Genomic DNA, 15,758 nt, shown 5'->3' with positions numbered 1-15,758 from the left:
AATTTCATCTTTTAAGAGATCGTGAACTTGATATATTCAGCATTCCAATGGATTAACTTGATGAGGATGACCTTCATAGTGAAATTTTAGATTTTTTTTTATTATTGATTAGATTAACTTTTGGAATATTCTTTATTATGATGTAGTTCTGGATTTTATTATGACATAATATAGTTTTGAATTAGTTTTTGAGTTGAAATTATTTTTTATGAATGTATAGGGTTAATTAGTGTAACATGAGTCTAACCCGATATGATTTAAATAATCGGTTATAAATCATTTTGCATGTATACGTGTATAAGTGAGTAAGCACGGTTGCCACATGTCCATCTGAAACCGTTATAAGCTACTTAAGATTATCTTTTGCCTCCTTTATATTATTATTGTATGTATGAGTCGATCACAAATTTTGAGGCCAATTAAGCTTTTGAAGCGTATGCAGCAGAAAATGGACAGCTCCTCGTTGAAGCGGATGAAGGATGGAGAGTCTATAATTGACCCCAAGTCCACCGTTGGCGGTGGCGTTGCTGACGTGTACGGTGAAGATCGTGCCACCGAGGACCAACTCGTCACGCCGTGGACTGTTTCCGTCGCCAGGTAACCGTTACATGTTTAGTTTATGTTCAGTCAAACTTAAATGTTTTGTGTTCATGCTTATTATTATGTCTAACTTGTGTTTTTATTCAAGGATAATTATGTTTATGATTATTATCAACTACTTAAAAAAAGGGTTTTTAAGGTGATTGTTATGTTTAATGTTTGGAATTTTTTTAAGAATGTTACTTTTTTAATTTAAAAAAATGGTATATGTTTGTTGGTGCTCATGAACCACAAGTTCAATTCTTTAATGAACGAAACAAGAATTTTTGTTCGATGCTTGTTGGTGAACAAGTTCAATACGAAACGAACCTGTGGCGAAGCTTGACAATGAACACGGGTCGAAAACGTATATACCCAAAAATTTTAATTTCTATAGAACCGGGGTCGAAAATGTATATACCCAAAAATTTATATACGAAAACTACATATATAACACTACTAACACTACTGAACTTGAAAAGTTCGGGGGATCGGCGCCCCCGGCCCCTCTTAAGCTGCGCCCCTGAAACGAACGAACATGTTCGGTTCGGTTAAAGCCTTAGTTTGACCCAACTCTTGTTTGATTTCTGAACTATGATAGTTGATAGGAAGCTCCAGCCAGGATGTGTATTTGTTATTGTTTATCAGAAATTGCTTTTGATCCAGTTGATGAAGTTAGGAGTTATTTGTAATATGACGTTGAGTTGACCTTTGATCGATGACGACTGGCCGATTTGTGTTGTTTAATTTACTTTGAATCTGCTGGTTAGATTATCTTCTAGAAGTTGGTTGTAAGTTGTGACTGCAATACATTATTGTTTGTAGTGGATACACTTTGCTGAGGGATCCACACCATAATAAGGGGCTTGCGTTCACCGAGAGGGAAAGAGATTCTCATTACTTGCGTGGTCTGTTGCCTACGGCTGTTTCAACGCAGGAACTTCAGGTTTGGATCTGTCCTCAAGTTTCGTTAAACACTCAAGGTCGATTTGTGTTAAAGATGGCGGTTTGTTTATTTGTTTAAGAATTTCGTGTTTATTACTCACCAGGTGAAGAAATTGATGCAAAGTATTCGCAGTTATGACATTCCCTTGCAAAAGTACGTGGCTATGATGGACCTCCAGGTATCGCTATACGTAGAACAGAAGCACAAAAGATAATTTTCAAGAAACTTTATACATTAATGAGTAATAAAAAACCTTACATGTTTATGGGCCCGTAACTCCACTTGTAGCCTTAGTTATGTTCTTTTTATGCTTGGTCAAAACCGGGTTGGAAACCAAACCGAATTGTAGGGATGAAACCTGGTTTGACCATCTCCGACCCAACCCAAACCGGTTTGTGCCCAAAACCCAATTTGTGCACCTCTACGTCCAAGTAAGCGTCTGCCAACAATTGGATCAGCTTCATATCAACTTCATTGACTTCTTCATTAACTTTGATTTGCTGTATTGTCCCAAATCTTTATTCTAATACGGTTTACAGGAGCGAAATGAGAGGCTGTTCTACAAGCTTCTTATTGACAACGTTGAAGAACTTCTACCTATTGTATACACTCCTACGGTCGGTGAAGCCTGCCAGAAATATGGAAGTATCTTCAAGCGCCCTCAGGGTCTCTACATTAGTTTGAAAGAGAAGTATGGCTTTAACATTATTGAACTTTGTTTGCATGAAATACAATATACCAAATTAACTGAATTTACAGGGGAAAGATTCTTGAGGTACTGAAGAACTGGCCCGAGAGAAGTATTCAAGTTATCGTGGCGACAGATGGCGAGCGTATATTGGGTTTGGGAGATCTTGGGTGTCAGGTGAAATAAGCTTATTTCCTTTACTTTATGATTAAGTTTTATCAAATGTTGTCTAATAATGCAACTATAATATTTTGTTCAGGGTATGGGAATTCCAGTCGGGAAACTTGCTTTATATACTGCACTCGGAGGAGTTAGGCCTTCTGCGGTAAGCTTCAACGTTTAAATTTAAATATATGTTTGTTGTAAATCTAATCATGGTCTTTAACTTGTCTGTGTAGTGCTTGCCGATTACCATTGATGTGGGGACAAACAACCAGAAACTACTGGACGATGAGTTCTATATTGGTCTTAGACAAAAGAGGGCCACTGGAAAGGTACATCACATTGAGTCTGCTCATACTTAATTAGGGTTCTTGATTTTGATTATTACGTTAATCGTGTCTTTTCTATTCTGTTGTTTCCGCAGGAATATTATGACCTACTTGAAGAGTTCATGTCTGCAGTCAAGCAGAACTATGGTGAAAAAGTTCTTGTGCAGGTAAATAATCTGTGTGGCTCTTAAAAGTTAGATATACACTCTTACGTATGTATCGCCTAAAACTTGCAGTTTGAAGACTTTGCAAACCACAATGCGTTTGAGCTGTTAGCCAAATATAGAACCACTCATTTGGTATTCAATGATGATATTCAGGGGACTGCATCTGTTGTTCTAGCCGGTCTTGTTGCATCACTGAAATTACTTGGCGGTAGCTTGGCTGATCATACATTCTTGTTCTTTGGTGCTGGGGAAGTGAGACTCGTATCTTTAAGCTCGTTTTTTTAAACATAATTTCAATCCGTTTTAAACAATTCCAAAGAATGAGCATGTGGATTTTGGTAGTGTGCACAAAACTCTAGCTGTTCTTTTACATCATAAATTTATTATTTTAGGAGCAAAAGCTGCATATATCGTCTTTTATCACATGTAACACCTTGACAAAGTGAGTTTTAAATTTTTTTGTAATTTCAGGCGGGGACCGGTATAGCAGAGCTTATTGCTCTCGAGATATCAACAAAGGTACTAGCCTTTTGTTAAAGATTACCTTTTAGTTGTATAACACACACTAATAATTGCTGCTTTTCTTATCGTTAAAAACGTTTATAGACAAATATTCCTGTTGAAGAGGCTCGTAAGAAGATATGGCTTGTGGATTCTAAGGCGGGTACTATTTTTTTCTTCCTAAAATGTGCTTCTGTCTTTCTTATGTGATGATTGCATCTTCAGGGATTAATTGTTAGTTCTCGCAAAGAATCCCTTCAGCACTTTAAAAAACCGTGGGCGCATGAGCATGAGCCTCTTTCAACTCTCTTAGATGCTGTTAAGGTGAGACGGGTTTAATGATTTTTTTCATGATAATTTTTTTTATTAGTTTAGTATAGAAGTTAACTTCATTTCCAACAATCATCTCATCAGGCCATCAAACCATCAGTCCTGATCGGAACTTCGGGGGTAGGACAGACATTTACAAAGGATGTAGTTGAGGCCATGGCAGCCATCAATGAGGTTCTCTCTCTCTCTCTCACACACACACACGCGCGCGCGCGCGCGCGCGAACGCACATGCTCGATGACTTATAAGTGGCAAAATGGGTGTTTTGGGTAAAGAGTAATTTTGGCATGCCTCATGTTGGGTTGACACAAAAGACATTTTATTATCTAAAATATTGAACTTTAAATAACTAGTGCTACAAATATGTATACCAATAATTGGTACACGAATAGTCCCTGTGGTTTTCCAAAATTTTGGATTTCGTCGTTAGCTTTCCAAAAGTACATGAATGGTCCCTGTGGTTTGCACTTTGTAACGCATAAGTCCAAGTTAGGGACTAAATGCGTTATAAAGTGCAAACCACAGGGGACATCCATGTACTTTTGACAAAAGTTGGGGACCAGATGCGTTACAAAGTGCAAACCACTAGGAGCATCTGTGTACTTTTGGAAAGCTAGGGACCAAATCTAAAATTTTGGATAACCACAGGGACTATCCGTGTACTTTACTCCACATAAAATGATTCACGAGCGTTCAAATAAACATTGGGTGATCTTGACCTATTTCCTTTTTGGCAATCTTTTTCACCCATTAGAGATAAAACCATAACTCGAAGTCAACCCATTAAGTTAGTCATATACCACAGGGGAACACAAACTAAAGTAATGAAATAAACTATGGTATGCAGAGACCGCTTATTATGGCTCTCTCCAATCCCACCTCACAAGCAGAGTGCACTGCAGAACAAGCTTACACTTGGACCGAGGTAACGGACATTGGCTGTTTTGTACTTCCATTAGAAAAGAAAGCTCATGTTAACACAAACTCTGCACTTATTCCACTCATTGTGTAGGGCCGTGCAATATATTCGAGTGGCAGTCCTTTTGATCCGTGTGAATACAACGGCAAAAGCTTCATTCCTGGCCAGGCAAATAATGCTTACATTTTCCCGGGACTTGGTTTTGGGTTGGTCATCTCCGGTGCAATCCGTGTACACGATGAGATGCTTTTGGCAGCATGTAAGTACAAATCACAATCCTTAATATGAAGCATGATGTATGCATTACGTATATTAAATTAATGGATTTTTTTTTATTCAGCGGAAGCGTTGGCTAGTCAAGTAATGCAGGAGCACTACGATAAAGGGATGATTTATCCTCCCCTTGCTAACATTAGAAAGATTTCGGCTCATATTGCTGCAAATGTTGCTGCTAAAGCGTATGAACTTGGTGAGTTGTGTTTTATCGGTGTGTAGAGGTGGCAAATTGGGTGGGTCAAACTGGTTTGGTAATGGCTGAAAACGGGCCCAATACGAAATGGCTACTAGTTGTATGGGTCATAACAGTTGTGGTCGAGATGGGTTGACCCGGAAGGCTTTTTGCATAATCTTTATAAATAATAGTATAACTATTGTTGGATTGAATCACGCTAACAGAATTGATTTCTTAAACGAGAGAATGAACGAAGTTCTTAATTGAATTGGTAAATTGAAATCGATACATATGAGTGTATATTTATTCGAGGGGTTCACATAATGATAACCGCCTCAACTTATGATATCGAATAATAATAAGAATAATACAAATAACACTAACTAATGCATTCTAATAATAATAACATACTTATGTAATATAATCTAGCTTATAATTCTTGCCCATCTAATACCCTCCCGTAAGCTAGATTTCTCTAAAATGGAGGAGCTCCTTTAATCGCTGAAAGTCTTTGGGCTGCAATGCCTTAGTAAGGATGTCTGCAACTTGTTGTTTAGTTGAGCAATAGCATACTTCTATTTGATTCTTCTTGACTAGATCTCGAATGAAATGGTATTTGATTCTTATGTGCTTACTTTTACCGTGATACACCGGGTCTTTGGCTAAGCATATTGTCGATTTATTATCACAGTAGATCACCGGAGGCTGCTTTAACTTTTCTTCTAATTCATCCAAGATTCCTTTGAGCCAAAGTGCTTGACACCCAGCCATTGAGAGTGCGATGTATTCCGCTTCCGTTGATGATAAAGCTACCACTTTTTGTTTCTTTGATTGCCAAGCCACAACTCCAGATCCGAAGTAGAAGGCATATCCTGATGTACTTTTACTATCATCGATGTTCCCTACATAGTCACTGTCACTGAACCCGAGCAACGATCCTTTACTTCCTTTTGAGTACACTAATCCTTGATTTATTGTTCCCTTTATATATCTTAGAATTCTATTTCCAGCTTCCCAATGACTTCTCTTCGGTTGTTCCATGAATTGACTGATCTTATTGACTGCAAACATAATGTCCGGCCTCGTATTAGTCAAGTACATAAGGCTGCCGACCAATCTCCTATAGATATTAGGTTCTATTTCATCATCAGGATCCTGTTTGGACAGTCTTAACCCGTACTCCATTGGAGTGGAAATGCCCGAGCAGTTTGTCATGTTGAATCTTTCCAATAACCCTCTTGCATATTGGTGTTGTGAAAGCACAATATCTCCGTTTTTAAACAAAACTTCCATTCCGAGGAAGTAATGCAGAACTCCCATATCTGTCATCTCGAATTCCTCTTTCATTGACTTTTTAAATTTGTTTATCATTAGTAATGAGTCACTTGCTATAATTGAATCATCAACATAAAGACAGATTATGAGCCTTGCCTTCTCGGTTATCTTGATGAATAATGTATGCTCATGAATGCATTTCTTGAACCCACTTGATATAAAATATCCTTCTATTCTACTATACCATGCCCTTGGTGCTTGTTTTTATCCGTAGAGTGCCTTTTTTAGTTTACATACTTTTCCTTCTTCACCTTTGACAATGTACCCTTCTGGTTGCTCAATGAACACTTGTTCATTTAAATTCCCGTTTAGAAAGGCCGTCTTTACATCTATTTGATGTAAATGCCATCCATGATGTGCAGCTAACGCCAAAACGAGTCTAACGGTGTCAAATCTTATTACTGGAGCGAAAACATCTTGATAGTCGATGCCGTATTTTTGTTTGTAACCTTTCACCACCAATCTTGCTTTATGTTTGCTCACCTTCCCATGCTCATCATATTTGGTTTTGTATATCCATTTCACACCTATTGGTGATTGACCTTTTGGAGGTTCAACCAATTCCCAGGTTTCATTTTTAATTATAGAATCCATCTCCTTGTCCATAGCATCCTTCCATTTGGCTTGTTTACTTGCTTCTTCATATGTTGTCGGGTCCGTGTCAGCAAAGAGGACAAAGTTCACCACGTTGTTTGAATTACTGCACTCTTTATCATATAATGCATCCACTTGAGCCTTTGCAAGCGTTTTTGTTTTGCGGTATACATCGGTCACTTTTCTTGTTCTTATAACCTCATTTTCTGAGGAAGAAGACGAATCTGCATCCTCAACTCCGTTATGTAAGTCTTCGGTCGTACTTACCTCTTCATTATAACTGCTAACTGGATCTTCATTTCGGGTACTTGAGGTTGAATGTTCCTGTGCATGATCAGTCTCTTGCTGTACAACAGGTTGATCTTGATCTTCAGCTATTTCACTTAGAGTCTCTTCATCAGGATTATTGATTTCTAAGAACGATGTTTCTTGACTTCCTTTGTTGGTGACCCAGTGTTGGTTTTCATTGAACACAACATCTCTACTTATGATAATCTTCTTCGTTACTGGATTGTAAAGTTTATAAGCCTTGCTGTTTTCGCTGTATCCGACAAAAATAGTTCTTTCAGTCTTGTCATCTAACTTGCCTCGTTGCTACTTCGGAACATATGCATAGGCAACACATCCGAAAACTCTTAGATGCTCAACATTGGGCTTTCTTCCACTCCAGGCCTCTTGTGGTGTCTTATCAGATACACTTTTTGTTATTGCCCGGTTCAATAGATAAGTTGCACATGCAGGGGCGAAGGTTTGTTGGTGCCCGGGGGTGCACCCGCCCACCCCAATATTTCGGTTAGAAGTGTATAAGTTTCGATTTTTCGTCCAGAAATTTTAAAAATTATATAGGATCGCCTCCCCCTAGGTAACAAACTTTACTTTAATTTATATATTTTATAAATATTTAGGAAAAAATATATAGGATCGCCTTCCGCCAATTATTTTTCCTAAATATTTATACAATATATAAATTAAAGTAAAGTTTGTTACCACTTTGAATGAATGCATTTTTTTAGTTTTATTTGGAACTATTATTATTTGACTTGACCCGAATAGATAGCCGACCCGACCCGAAACATAACGATAGGAAAAAAAATTGGGTCCCATCACTTTACGCCCCCTCGAAACTTTTGGTCAAGCTCCGCCACTGTGCACATGAGATTGCCTCGGCCCAGTACACATTCGGTAAACCTTTCATCTTTAACATACTTCTACTCAACTCCATAAGAGTCTTATTTTTTCTTTTGGCTACACCATTTTGCTGAGGTGTATAGCTTGTGGTAAGTTGATGACGTATTCCACCATTCTTTAGGAAATCTTGAAATTCATGACCATAGTATTCTCCGCCTCTGTCTGTTCGTATACATTTTATTTTGTGATCACTTTGATTTTTGACAAGTGCTTTGAATAGCTTGATATGAGTCGAAGCTTCAGAATTGAATTTTAGAAAATATACCCACGTTTTTCTAGTGAAGTCATCTATGAACGTAATAAAGTACTTGCATCCTCCTATGGATTGTGTTCTCATCGGTCCACATATGTCTGAGTGAATGAGTTGTAATGGTTCCTTTGCGCGCCATGTTGCTTGTTTGGCAAAAGGTTTCCTAGCGTGTTTGCCGAAGATACAGCCTTCACACACATTGTGTGTTCTTGTGATTTTCGGCAATCCTCTCACAATCTCATTCACACCCATATCATATAATGTTTCGAAATTTAAGTGTCCGAACCTTCGATGCCATAATTCTAAAGAATCTGAAGTTGTCACATTGCATACCCGAGGTGTTAGATCTTGTTTCATATTTAATGGAAACATCTTGTTTCCAGTCATTTTCACAGTCCCAATGCATGATCCGGATGAATCCTTAATTGTGCACTCCTGATTGTTGAACTTCACATCATACCCTTTTTGTATTAATTGACCGATGCTTAATAGATTATGTTTCAGGCCTTCCACATAAAACACATTAGGAACTCGTCTCTCTATCCCTCTAACTCTTATCATTGCATCTCCACAGTCGAATACTTCTAATCGCTTATCATCTCCAGTTCTCACTTCCCGTCGTTCGGATTCGTTTAATGTAATAAACAGAGTCTTATCCCCCGTCATATGGTTACTACATCCACTATCCAGGTACTTATTTCTTCGACGTTAAATATCATGAACATAGGATCATCATCTTCATCTTCTACTTCATCTGTGTGCATAAGTGCATTGTTAGACTTATCATTCTCATTTTTCTTGTTGCAGAATCGTGCCATGTGTCCTAATTTTTGACAATTAAAACATCGGATTGAACCATTAAACCTTCCTCTCCCTTTGCCTCGTCCTCTGCCATTATTCTCTGACCTTGATTGTTTTGATCTATCATAGTAATTACTTTGTATTTGAAATGCCTGCTCGGTTGGGGCATCATCATATTGCTTCAGACGTAATTCATGCGATTGCAGAATTCCTTGTAGTTCTTCTGTGGAGATTGTATTCAAATCCTTAGATTCTTCTATGGCAACAACCACCGATTCATATTTTCTGGTTAAACTTCTAAGAATTTTTTCAACAATCCGTTGTTCCTCTATTCGTTCTTCATTCAAACGCAGTTGATTAACTATTACCGTTGTGCGATTAACATAATCTTCTATAGATTCGCTATCCTTCATTTTTAATGCATCGAATTCACATCTAAGGGTTTGTAATCTTACCGTTTTTACCCTACTCTCTCCTCTGTATGCCTTATGCAGAATTTCCCACGCTTCCTTTGAAGTCTTACATGTTGCCACTCGCTCGAATATTGTTTCATTAACGGCCTGAAACATTATGTGCAACGCTTTCCTGTCTTTCTTGATCTTTTCCTTCTGAATATTCTGATCGCTTTCAGATGCATTTTCCGGAAGATCTGAGTATCCCTCTTCCACTATCGTCCATAAGTCTTGTGATTCTAGTAATACTCTCATTTGTATATGCCAATGATAGTAATTCTGTCCCAGCAATTTTGGAATCTGAGTTTGAATTCCTCCGTTGGTCGCCATGTATAAATTAGGGTTTTGCACTTGATGGCGATTTGCAGATCTTGTATTTGATGATCGGTGGCTCTGATACCACTTTGTTGGATTGAATCACGCTAACAGAATTGATTTCTTAAACAAGAGAATGAATGAAGTTCTTAATTGAATTGGTAAATTGAAATCGATACATATGAGTGTATATTTATTCGAGGGGTTCACATATTGATAACCGCCTCAACTTATGATATCGAATAATAATAAGAATAATACAAATAACACTAACTAATGCATTCTAATAATAATAACATACTTATGTAATATAATCTAGCTTATAATTATTGCCCGTCTAATAACTATGTCCAATACGATTACAAATGTCGGATTATTATAGTAATAATCCTAGTGAAAAGAAGAAATACAAGGTTTATGCATTAAATATAACCTTTAATGCGTTTAAAAGATAAAACCTTTCCGAAACAGAAGGATGAAAGTAACTCGTGTTCTTGGCTTAATAAAAACTGGCTGGATGTTTACAGGTTTGGCAACACGTCTCCCTCGCCCTACGGATCTGGTGAAGTATGCTGAGAGTTGTATGTACACCCCCAACTACAGAAGCTACAGATAAAGCGTTAGCAGACTCCTGTGTGGTTTCTAGTGTATTAATATGTTATCTTGAGTTTGTGTTTTGCTGAATGGTAAAATCTTTAGGTTTTGTAAGTGGTTTAGTATTTTGTTTTGGGCATGGTTGGTTACGGTGTGATTGTTGCATTAGTTCTATAATCCATATATAACATACAATACATACACAATAATATACACAATCATAGGTATACTGTAACATCCGGAAATTTAAATATTAGTAATGAAGAGACGTGTATCAGATGGGTGAGTCCTTGTCGCGGGTAATCTACACGTCGGCAACCTGAACGATGGGTATCAACAGGGGCGGACCTACCTTATGATAAGGGTAGCCTCCGCTACCCTTTGGCGCTCCGGCGGTAGTGTAAATTTAGGAAAAATTTGACGTTTTTTCGATTTCCTTACCCCTTTTTTTAAAACGTTACCCCTATGAAGATTTTCTAGATCCATCACTGAGTAGACGCAACTTTCAAACGTAAGTAACTGAAGTTTAAAAGTAAAAATAAAGTTGATTATTGTAATTATTTTATATATATAATTAATTCTGCTGCGTAACTCATTTTTTCTCGCATAACTCGATACATATAATGTTTTATAAAAATACGAATATACTGTTGGGACGGGCGTATTTTTCTCTATCATATGACCTAAGTTTCATAAAAATCGGAGTAGTGTGAAATATAATATAATATAATATATTTTATTTATAACAATTCGAACCGGTTTAAAATGGTTCGTTTCTGATTTTCAAAATGGGTCCAATTTTTCTAGTACTCATTTTTTGCGGATGTTAGATTATTGGTGTGTTAGCTCTACAGCTAACGAACACATTCTTATCAATAATTGCCACTGTCCCACATGGTTAGTTCAACAATAGATTTATATAAATGTTATTGCTATTGTTTTGTTATTGTTCTTTTGGTTACCGAGCAAGCCGTGTTGTTGGTTCAGTTCTGTTTGTGCATAAAGGAAAACATATAAATCATACCTGTCACAACAGATAGTGCAGAGGAGAATCCTGTGAGAGAGTTCGACATGCCTGTCATCTTGATCTGGTTCCTCCTTAGGGTGCTAACTGATGATGGGGACTTAGAAACCGAAAAGGGTATCGGTTAGGAGAGGAGGTTTCGTGATGATGTTATGGCTAATGGGGTGGTGTAATTGTGTAACTGAGTAACCCTTAAACCTCCACATAACTCTCCTTATATAAGCACCCAGGAGGAAACCTAATTAGTTACTAAGAGTAATATGGTCCATCAACAATTACCAACTAATTAAATAATAGGTTCTAATATATTTTGATCTCTATAATGTAAATGATTAAGATGGCTATAGATTAAATATTAATACGTAATATATTTAATCTTACATTCTCCCACTTAGCCGAGTAATCATTTACTATGAGTATTAGATAAGCCTGATCAGGAGTTAACACTCATTTTAGCCTTAAACAAGTACTATAGCAGAAAAATACAGCCGTTGAATCATTATGCGACTCAGGACCCCCATTAATCATACTATAGCCTTAATTTAAAACCTAATCGTCATGATCAAAATACGCGTAAGCCCTTTGTTTGATTTGTAACCTTTTATTTGTCTATATGTCATTATACCGGTTGAACATATTCTAATAGACATACAAAATCAAACTTGAGGAAATTTCATTAAACATAAAACATAAGCTAGTACAATATGCTCAAATAAGGTCTTTACATAATCCCATATTCCGAACATGTTCTTCGTAAACCTTAGAAGGGAGACCTTTAGTCATCGGATCCGCAAGCATATCCTTAGTACTAATATACTCGATACAAAGATTATTTTCCTCAACACGTTCACGTACAAATAGATATTTCGTATCGAGATATAAACCAGCTCCAGTCGAACTGTTACTGTTCGAGAAACTAACGGCAGCTGAATTATCACAGTAAAGCTTCAATGGTCTAGAAATGGAATTAACGATTTTGAGTCCAGTGACCAGGTTTCTAATCAACATTCCATGACAGGTTGCGTTATAGACAGCAATGTACTCTGCCATCATTGTGGAAGTTGTAGTCAACTGTTGTTTATGACTCTTCCAAGAGATAGGGCCGCCTGCTAACATAAAGATATAGCCCGAAGTGGATTTCTTGTCATCTTTGCATTTGGCAAAGTCAGAATCAGAATAGCCCACCACTTCTAAATGATCACTTCTTCTATAAGTCAGCTTATAGTCTTTCGTTCCTTGCAGATATCGAAGTACCTTCTTAGCTGCTTTCCAGTGATCTAGGCCAGGATTAGTCTGATAACGGCCTAGCATTCCAGCAATATAAGCGATATCTGGACGAGTACAGACTTGAGCATACATCAAGCTCCCGACTACTGACGCATAAGGTATCTGGCTCATTTGCTCCTTCTCAACCTCTGTTGTCGGACACTGAAACGAACCGAAAACATCTCCCTTAACTACTGGAGCGACGGAGGGTTTGCACTGTTGCATGTTATACCGTGTAAGGACACGATCTATGTAGGCCCTTTGGGACAATCCTAAGATCCCTTTGTTTCTATCTCGGTGAATTTCGATGCCAATGACGTAAGAAGCATCTCCGAGATCCTTCATGTCGAAGTTATGCGAGAGTAACCGCTTCGACTCATGCAACATGTCTAAACTATTACTTGCCAATAGAATGTCGTCAACGTAAAGGACAAGTATAGTAAAGTTGCTCCCACTCATCTTGAGGTAGGTGCATTGATCCACTTGATTCTTCATAAAACCTTGCTTCTTCATGACTTCATCAAACTTGAGGTACCACTGACGTGATGCTTGTTTTAACCCGTAAATGGATTTCTTCAGCTTACAGACTAGATGCTCCTGACCTTCAGGCTCAAAGCCTTCAGGTTGCTTCATGTAAACATCTTCGTCCAAATCTCCGTTAAGGAAAGCGGTTTTAACGTCCATCTGATGCAGCTCTAAATCGAAATGAGCTACTAGGGCCATGACGATCCTTAATGAATCTTTACGAGAGACAGGTGAAAACGTCTCTTGATAATCAATTCCCTCTTTCTGAGTGTAGCCCTTTGCAACCAATCTCGCTTTGTAGCGTTCAACGTTCCCATTCGGATCCAGTTTTGTTTTGAACACCCATTTGCATCCTACGGGTTTGACTCCGTTGGGTAATTCTACCAAATCCCAAACGTCATTTTTCTTCATGGAATCAAGCTCATCAATCATTGCTTTATTCCATTCAGAAGACTGATCACTGCTAATGGCTTCATTGTAAGAGATAGGATCATTGAGCTTTCCGGGATCCATTTCAGTCAGGTAGGTAACATAATCATCCCAATTAGGAGGCCTTCTTTGCCTGGATGACCTCCTGAGTGGATTATCGGGTTCAGCGTTGTCTTGCTTTTGAGCGTTTGATGTGCCTTCGTCATGAGGTATAATGGGTTCTGATTGTAGAGGTGAATTTGGAGTTGGTGCAGTAGCTTCAGGTGTAATAATTGCATTGGGTACAAGAGGAGTAATCGGAGTAATGGTAAGCGACGAGTCTCTCCCCCCCGCGTCTTGTACTTCTTGCAATTCTTCGTAAGGGTTGGTACTGCTCCCACTGACCTTGAAATCCTCCAGGAACGCGGCACGCTTGGTTTCAACAATACGGGTGACATGGGAAGGACAATAGAAACGATAACCCTTAGAGTTCTCAGGATACCCGATAAAGAAACAGGTAACTGTCTTAGGGTCAAGTTTCCTTAGGAAAGGATTGTAAAGTTTTGCTTCAGCAATGCAGCCCCATACTTTCATATATTTAAGACTCGGTTTCCTTCATGTCCAAAGTTCATAAGGAGTTTTAGGGACAGACTTAGAAGGAACTCTATTGAGTATATGAACAGCTGCTTTTAATGCTTCAGTCCAGAGGAATAATGGTAAGTTAGTGTTGGCTAACATACTGCGCACCATGTTCATAAGGGTACGGTTTCTTCTTTCAGCGACACCGTTCTGCTGAGGTGTACCAGGCATGGTGTATTGGTTCACAATCCCCTGGCCCTTACAAAACTCATAAAATGGACCAGGAGCTTGACCCACATCAGTATGCCTTCCATAATACTCACCGCCTCTATCTGATCTCACAACTTTAATCTGACGATCTAATTGCTTTTCAACTTCAGCCTTATAATCTTTAAAAGTTGTTAGAGATTCAGATTTCTCCTTAATAAGATACAAGTACATGTAACGAGAATAATCATCAATAAAAGTGATAAATGAAGTATGTCCTGTTATGCCAGCGATTTGGTAGGGACCACTAATGTCAGTGTGAATGAGTTCTAATAAATTAGAACTCCTAGTGGCACCTTTCTTATTCGCTAATGTCATTTTACCTTTAAGACATTTGACACATGTTCCAAAGTCAGAGAAATCGAGAGGAGGTAAGACTTCATCCTTTACGAGACGATTTAATCGCTCTTTTGAAATGTGGCCTAAACGCTGATGCCACAACATGGATGAAGTCTCTAAGTCTCGTTTCTCTTCCATCTTTGTGAGTGATTCATTAATGTTATATGACAGCAAAGATTTGGAAAAGCCATCATCTAGTTCTAATCTATAGAGACCTCCATCCAGAACACCAGTACCATAAAGAACAGAATCATAATGGATAGAGAGTTTGCGATGACCATGGGAAACAATAAAACCGTCCATGTCTAACTTTGGTCCTGATACAAGGTTCCGAGTTACCTCAGGAACATATAAGGTATCATAAAGTTTAATACATAAACCAGTTTTCATAACTAATTGTAATGTTCCAATGGCCTTCACTTCTAATTCTCGATCATCCCCAACCTTAAGCGTTCTTTGGTTTCTTTCCAGCTTCCGGATTGAAAGGAATCCCTGAGTAGAATTGGTAACATGAACCATAGAACCAGAATCAAACCACCAAGAATTAGCAGGAACACTTAAATTATAGGACTCAAGTATCATAAAATAATCGTTACCTTTCTTAGCCAGCCACTCCTTAAAGTCAGGGCATTCCTTCTGCATGTGTCCTGTCTTTTTACAGAACTTGCAGCGGATACTGCCTAAGGAGTTCTTAGAGCTGGAAGGTGCACTTGTATTAGGGTTAGGATTAGACTTATGGACTTTAGAAG

General features: G+C 38.1%; 1 protein-coding gene across 2 annotated transcripts; it reads left to right on the top strand.

Annotated features, from left to right (window-relative positions):
• Positions 1-324: 324 nt before the first annotated feature.
• Positions 325-10,769, top strand: LOC110893994 (NADP-dependent malic enzyme). Of its 2 annotated transcripts, none has more exons than XM_022141156.2 (17): positions 325-597; positions 1,405-1,525; positions 1,629-1,703; positions 2,065-2,216; positions 2,285-2,390; positions 2,473-2,538; positions 2,612-2,707; positions 2,800-2,871; positions 2,941-3,123; positions 3,343-3,390; positions 3,478-3,531; positions 3,598-3,696; positions 3,787-3,876; positions 4,550-4,627; positions 4,715-4,880; positions 4,962-5,090; positions 10,535-10,769. In XM_022141156.2, exons 1-17 carry the CDS (start codon positions 392-394, stop codon positions 10,621-10,623), a joined length of 1,830 nt encoding a protein of 609 aa, XP_021996848.2. In that variant the 5' UTR covers positions 325-391; the 3' UTR covers positions 10,624-10,769. The 2 variants fall into 2 exon arrangements, with proteins under 2 accessions (XP_021996848.2, XP_021996849.2); XM_022141157.2 differs by having other exon boundaries at positions 374-597; positions 3,025-3,123.
• Positions 10,770-15,758: the final 4,989 nt, after the last annotated feature.

Source organism: Helianthus annuus, chromosome 6 (genome assembly GCF_002127325.2).
Source record: "Helianthus annuus cultivar XRQ/B chromosome 6, HanXRQr2.0-SUNRISE, whole genome shotgun sequence".
Taxonomy (NCBI): Eukaryota; Viridiplantae; Streptophyta; class Magnoliopsida; order Asterales; family Asteraceae; genus Helianthus; species Helianthus annuus.
This window is presented reverse-complemented; position numbering and strand designations above follow the sequence as displayed.